Below are 7,476 nucleotides of genomic sequence, written 5' to 3'. Positions count from 1 at the left end.
ATGGTGATGCTGACAAATACAGTACTATTAGGAGTTAATATATGTTTTTAAGGATGCCTGGCACAATCACTAAATCAGAATAAAATTAAAAGTGTTAATACCCACATCAGTTGGGCTTTGGGTGGGTTTAAAATGGAGGTGACTATTAACATGGACCATAAAAACTCCTTACCTTAGGCATCTGTTAGCCCAAATCATCCCATAGGCTAGCCTATCTATGACAACATCCTTCTGTTTGTGGCCTCAGGAACCTGTATTACCCCCTTAGTTCCCGTTGTCCATCTTTCATACTATGCTAAGAATTCAAGCCCTGTGGTGACTAGTTTTCATAAGCAACTACATGAGAGAGGTTCTTAGGGGACTAGAGACTGACAACAGGTGACCATAGTCAAGGTATAATTATATGTGCACCAGGTATTTACCTACCATCATGTCACTAAAGGCACTATCTCCTCTGGGGGGTTCCAATCTCCTTCTGACTTGGTTGGGGTTGTGTAATGCAGGGATGGGGTAGGCAAATAAGAGCTGTGGCAGGCTGTCTGGCAGGAAAGCAGGCTTCTAGGTGCCAGTGTAGACCTCCTGTGCTGCACATCTGGGCTTCTTGCAACAGTTTGTAAGGCACAAGCTAGTTCTCAGGAGCCTTTGGGGGACAGTAGCCACTGGTGATGCCTGGAAGCCAGGACTTTCGAGGGGACTGGAGCAGGATTTTGAAGGCCTTCTGCTGTCCCTTTGTATATGCTGGAATCAGAGGACATCAGTGGAGCACAGAAGAATAGGTTTGGGTGGCCAATGTGGGCATTGGTAAGGGGGAGGAGGCTTGGGCAGCAAGTCTTTCAATATTGTAACAACTTATTCAATTAAATAACATGTATATTGCCTGAAGATCAGCCTTGGGTTCAAGAACACTGGCTTGTCTAGGCTAGAGCATTTCCTAGCTATGCCTTTCTTTGTTCCTAAAAGGAACAGGCAAGTATCCTATATGTTCAGTCCTACAGAGTAAGACAATAGTTTTTGTCATTTCTCACTTGACAATGAGATCTTTATCATAGGTGGCACGACAAGGAAACAAACTTCACTGCAGTTTTTTTTTCCTTGATTTAGCAATAAATATAAGGGGTGTGCAGAAACTTAAATATGTTTATCATGGACTCATGGACCTTAATAGTTGCTACTATGAAATAAATGTGCTTCTTAAAGGTCTTTTTCTCCCTGCTTTTTTTTTTTTTTTTTTGAGACAGGACAAAAGCTATAAATATTGGTGTTCCCAGTTCTCCGTCACCCTGAGGATTCTAGTCTAACCTCCCTAACTCCCTGGCTCTAGGATTAGGGGCTCTAGGATTTTGGGCTTTTGTTTCATAGGATGAGGAAAATACTGGCGAGAAAGACAAGTGTGCCTAGGTCAAGGGTTACAAACTCTAAATCTGTAGTTTAATGCTTATCATAATGAGTGAAAGAAGAGGGGTGGGAGAAAATAATAAGCCTAGCTGGGCATGGTGGCCAAGTCAAGGGAAGAAACCCCATCTCAGAGGTACCCATGGACAGCTCTGGTCAACGGTCACCGAGAGCGAAGATCCAAATCTGGGATGTGTGTGTGTGCGTGTGAAGTTTCTGAAATTTGAAAACACTTTGCAGGCCAAATAAAGCCTATCTGGAGGCCACAGGTTTATTACCTCAACTGAGGCCTGGAACAGAGATTGTCTTGGAATTTAAGGGAGTAGAAGTGGGAACAGCTGAGGCATATTTGTGAGGGAAAGGCATGGGAGGTAGAAAAAGGGGCTTTAAAGAGTGTGTCTATGATGCTGCTTCATCATGCTCAAGAAAATCTAGTGAAGGGCTTAATATTTTGAAACAATTTTAGGTTGCTAGACTGTATACTTTTGACAATTTTCCAGCCCTAAATTCTTGAAGTCTCAGGTCTACAAGCAAGTGCCACATCATAAACAAGAAAAGGAACATTTATCTTTCTGTAAGTTACACTGAATGTTATCCTGTCATCCTCCATTATTTATGGTTATTTGTCTTTTGTCAAGGCAAATAAACCTTTATTTGCCTTGTTAACAAATAAAAAAGAAAACCAACAATTTTATGGTGATTCATGCTACTGGACAAATTTAATCCTTGTGGTTTGAAGACTCTGAAGGACAACACGTGTGCTGATTTTAAGGAATTATTAGAGATACACTAATAATTCTTGCTAGGTTCTACAAAATCTGCATTATTAGCAAAGTGAGACTGAATGAGAAGTGACGCCATTAATAAGAGAAGTAGGTTTTAGCCAAGTTAAAATAGTCTGAGGGCTGGAAAATCTCTAATACAGACACAAGTATTTCTTTTACCAGTCACAGCTTTCTATGTCTTGGTTCCTAGTTTGACATCAGAGGTAGGGATGCTGTCTCAAATAGTCTTTGGGATAATTTTTATCCATTAGAGACCTGCAATGGAGCTCTTTCTCCTTAAACACATTAGCAGGGACTGAATGAGCTGAGTGTTTCTCAAATTTTTGAGTGCAGATGAATCACCTGGAGGATTGTTAGTTAGTTAGTCTGGCGTGGAGTCCAGAAATTTGTATTTCTATCAAGCTCCCTGGTGAAGCCTGAGCATCATCTGAGCTGTAAGGAGCTAAAAGATGAGCAGGGGTGCAGCTATACCACATATTTGTTTTTGTGGCCTGTACAGTATCAATTCCTTTCTTCTGGCAGGAGTAGCCTGAATTAACTTTGGAGGAAACGTTTCCTCTCCATGATTAGCTCAGGTAGTAGGGAGGAGAATAAAGCCACTTCTCCCCTTATTCTCCTTCTACTCCAACCACCTGTGATAGAGTTGGGTATGTGAGCCAATCCTGGTTAATTAGCATAAGTAGGCAGGAGATCCAAGTATTAATCGTTCAGTGATTTTCAGACCCTGGATTTGAGCTACTGGAAAGGGGCTTTCTTTGATAGGTTGTGAAATCTGGAGCTTCTGGTGCCCATCATGGAAGGGGTGCCTGCCTGAGAAGGAAGCCAACACAGAGGATGCAAAACTAAAAGTTGGAAAAGGGAAGATTCCTGATGACATCGTTTGAGGCCCTGGATCCAGCCATGCTTGAGGCAGATACACCTGAGTAGTCAGTTACTTGAGCCTACAAATTCACCTTTACGTTTAAGCCCGTTTAATTAGAATTTTTGTCTCTTGCAAAAGATAGCATCCTGCTAATACAGTAGTGATAAAAATAAATTTCCTTATTAATTGAGCTAATATAAAATCATTTAATATAGAGCCTGACACACAATAGAAACTCAGCCATAATAATAGCCTTGTTTTCACAATTTTTCTTTGGTTGTATTACACACACGCGCACACACACGCACTGTATCACTATATATATATAATTTTTTTTCCAGAGGAGAAGCAATTAAACAGTCTGAAACCAAAGCTAGCAGTTAGGTGACAAGCAATTTTATTTTGCAAAACAATCACTATACAGCAACAAATACATTTGCAAATTTGATTGAAAAACATGAACTAACTACAACCAGCCATTGAAGAAATGCCTTTCTATGGTAACAGGCTCTAGAATTATCAGAAGAAAGAACCCCCCCACAGATTTGTAACAGTGTGTTGGAACCTCGGAATCCCAGCATACAGAGTATACTTTTTGTTGATTTTTTTTCTTTTTGCTAAAGTTGAAGTAGATTTTTATGATTGATATTTTATTTTCTGAGTTTGAAAATAAGCTTTTTCCTGCAGAGGGTCTTGGCCTTCACCTACACACCCAAGCTGAAAATCCTAGGTGTAAAAAACTCATAACATCAATGCTTATTTTAGCACGTCAATCTTTGAAGGAATGCTTAAAATTTCCTTACCAAGCCATGAATCTACTTTATCTCTGGTATTTAGACCATGAGTAGTTTATTCTCCTTATTGTGGCTTGAAAAATAGAAGAAAACTGTAATTTCAGCTTTGTCAAAATCAACCACATTCAGATTATTTCTTTAATAAAATACTGATATAATGTTATATATTGGCTGATTATTCCACGCTTGCTGTATTACTGTAGGGGTGTGTGTCTGTGTGTGTGTGGAGAAGGTCACTACAATCAGTACATTCTTCCATTTAATGGCATTCTCTCTTCAGCCTTCTTCAGCCGTACCTAGCTGGTGTTACACAGGTGTCATGCTTGTAGGTGGGATGTCAGCCCATCACGCTGCTGGAACTCAGCAGGTGAATCCAGAGAGAGTTGGTTCCTAAATGAACGTGGCCTTTGAAACTCATCATGAACTCGGGTCTTTCCTGCATCATTATGAGGTACCCAATTTCTGGTTGCAAGTGACCCAGAGGGTGAGTTCACTGGAGAAGTTGGCCTTTTAACTCTTCACAGCTCTGGATTACTTACGTATTCTTATACAGGTTCTCAAAGGCTAAAGCCAAAGAGAAACTGGCATAGTAGATCTAGAATTGAGACCACGAAGATTTCATTCTTAGATCAGCGTATGTGTGTCCCCACAAGAGTGGTGCTCAAAAAGCTTAATTTGAGTCGTTATCTTGAGAGTGAAGGCAAGATAGGTTCTACCCCTTAACCCCACAAGAAGACATTTAACCTGTGTGTTTCTCTCTTTTACTGGTACAAACGATCAGTTCCTTTCTGTTAACTTTAATAAAGAATTGTATTTCCATACAAAGCAAGAACATTTATTCATTATAATTTTGTTGTGATTAGAAATAAACATTTGTTTTAATGCCAAATCTAGTAGTTTGGTGCCTTGTATAATCTTTATTTTTGACATGTATTTGTAATAAACTGACTTTTAGTATGTATAATGTTTACCTAGTGTTAACTTATATAAAAACTTTAAAGAATGTTGAGAAAAATACTTATTTCACAGGTTAAAACTTTTCTAATGAGCTGTTAACTTCTTTCTAGAGAAATTTAATCACTATTTAATACTATCAAAACATGTAATAAAATACCCTAAGTCTCCACACACCTTTCTTCTATTTTCTGGTGCACTTCAAGGGAAGCTGATGAATAAACTGCCCAGATTGGTCAAATCAAACCTCACAGCAATTAATAGGCAGAAAATAGATATAATGATCCTAAGGTTTCTAAGGTTTTGACTGTCATATAAAATAACTGACTTATAAATGGTTTAAGACATGTTTGCCTGTGTAAAATCTCTTAGCTGAGAATGAGTGGTGTGGGTTTGCTCCTAGGGTTTCTTGTATGGCAGTTACACTGGTTGCCATATCCACTGGGTCACCAAAAACACTTGTGTCTCTGCCTTTGCATCCCTTGGCTTTTGTCTTGGATGTTTCTATACTTCCCCGTTGCCTCAGTCCATCCTCATCATTTCCTCCTTTATATTCAGGAACTGATTTGGCTCAAAGAGATCATACGCCTAGTGGACCATTTGATTTTAATGGTTCAGATCAAACCTGCCAGCCCTGAGCAAGAAAAAGAACAGACAAAATTCTAAAAAATGTCCATCTAGCCTGGTAGCTCTTTGCCTCAATCAGGCCATTGACTATTTCATTCCTTATTTGTAAGTCTAAGATGAATGATTTGTGAGAGCAATTAATTGATTTGTGAGTTCTAGACTGTATATACAGTCAGAAAAGTATTATCTACTGATAAATAATACTAGATCACACTGTGTTACTTTACAGAGGGCAATGTTGGAGTCTTGGAAAAAAACTGATTTAGATATCTGTGTCTCAAGTGTTTTATAGCTATAGCTTCCCAAAGTATTGTATTTTTTTCTTTCCAATCAGGAGACATTTACTTTGGGTAAGAAAGACAAACATCTTCTATTAGAGAATTTAATAAACAGATACTATTTGGAAAAATGAGAAAACATGTTTCAAACTATTACAGTTAGTTTCAACTTTCAACTTTAGCAAATGGAAAAAAAAAAGAAAAAGAAAGAAAAAATCTTAAGTCGGTTTCGTGAATAAACCCCAAACTATCTTGTGATTAAAAATGAGATAAATCCATAGTCTTAAACCAACAATCTGTAAACCCTTTCATGTATAACTGGACCCACCCCCACAAACTCCATGTTGGTGAAAGCAAAGAAAAATAATTTTTTTTCTAGCATCACGGGAGAGACTTGTATCTGGCACTAAAACAGGGTTACGGCTTTGAGTTGTTACGGAAAGCAACTTCATGCTAAGATTTTTTGTCTTTTTTAATGTATTTTTTTTAAATAGGGAGAGAACCCTGCTAACATCTACTTTCACATACCTAAAATTGCAACACCGAAGGGTGCAGGAGACACAGATACTGTGAATAAAGAAGTGTAATATTCAAGTATATGAGGAAGTATCACAAATGGCCACAGAGAAATATATATATATATTTATATCTATAATACTGTATCAAACAGATGGAAAGGGGGTGTGAAACTGGTAGTGTGGACACAAATCTAGCTGACCAACTGATATTCTAATCAGACACGAGTCCATCCTAATGAAAGTGCATCATTCCTAAGGGATGCACTTTTACACCACTTCCTCAATCACAGCTCAAATGCTTTGCAACTATTTTTTAATTAGTTAAATAATTTATTGGATTGACATACTCTGATATAATTATCCAGGTCCCAAATGTTAATAACTTAATTGAATCTTTCTTCCCATTTATACAAAATAACACTTTAAAAAAACTTATTTCTTACATGCTCTTCCCTTCCTGCAATCAGACTCCTTGGTTTAATTTAACCTGAAATAAGTTACAATGGGCAGTTTTTATCTTCTCACTCAGAAACAGAATAGTGAAATGAGCAGCTTGGATTTTAACAAGGCCTTCAGAATGTAGTGGATAGCCTTCAGGCACATGAAAGGTAAAAATGCAATTTTTAAAATAATAATACTCCATGCAAAACAGAGCAGAGCAAAAATAATTGTCCAATTGAACCCATGTAAAGCCAGTGTCTTCCTGTTGCAAATGGAAATCAGGTCAATTTCTGCATGTACTATTCATTTTTTAATATAAAATTGTAACAATTACTACAGTTTGGGGATGAGATTATTTACTTTATGGTTTATAAAGAATGAATATAACACCTGCTCAGAGCCCACTCCTGCCAAGAGCTCATGCCTAAATACTATTATTTCAATGCTAAATGAGAAATATTCACAAGCCCTGCTTAGCGAGTGCAGCAGTGACATCCTCAGCCAAAGTGGCAAGCTGAGGAGATTCGAGCAGGTTGATGCTTCCAGACGAGGAGACATTGCTGAGTCGTCGGGGTGATGCCACGCTGGATCTGCCTGGGGACTGTGTAATGATCTCAGCCCCATGGTCCACACGGGCTTTAGCATGCTCTCTGAAGTTCAACTTTTGGCTGTCAATCTGTTTAAGACAAGCATCAGTCCTCGTTAACTCACGCATCTCAACTGGCCCCTACCTCTTTCTCCATCTCCCAGGGCTGATATTAATGACTTCTATTCACCTCTGTTATCCCCACTTCTTATTTGTCCAGGTCTACAATCTGGGACCTA

The 7,476-nt window shown here is 38.5% G+C and overlaps 1 protein-coding gene across 23 annotated transcripts in view; it reads right to left on the bottom strand.

Annotated features, from left to right (window-relative positions):
* Positions 1 to 3,419: 3,419 nt before the first annotated feature.
* MAP2 (microtubule associated protein 2) overlaps positions 3,420 to 7,476 on the bottom strand; it is a 303,981-nt gene continuing 299,924 nt past the window's right edge. For all 23 annotated transcript variants that reach the window (XM_055290436.2, XM_055290437.2, XM_055290439.2 and 20 more), the window contains one exon: positions 3,420 to 7,327. In XM_055290436.2, coding sequence (XP_055146411.1) covers positions 7,112 to 7,327 — 216 coding nt within the window. In that variant the 3' untranslated portion in view covers positions 3,420 to 7,111. The remainder of the gene's footprint in view (positions 7,328 to 7,476) is intronic.

Source organism: Symphalangus syndactylus, chromosome 8 (genome assembly GCF_028878055.3).
Source record: "Symphalangus syndactylus isolate Jambi chromosome 8, NHGRI_mSymSyn1-v2.1_pri, whole genome shotgun sequence".
NCBI lineage: Eukaryota > Metazoa > Chordata > Mammalia > Primates > Hylobatidae > Symphalangus > Symphalangus syndactylus.
This window is presented reverse-complemented; position numbering and strand designations above follow the sequence as displayed.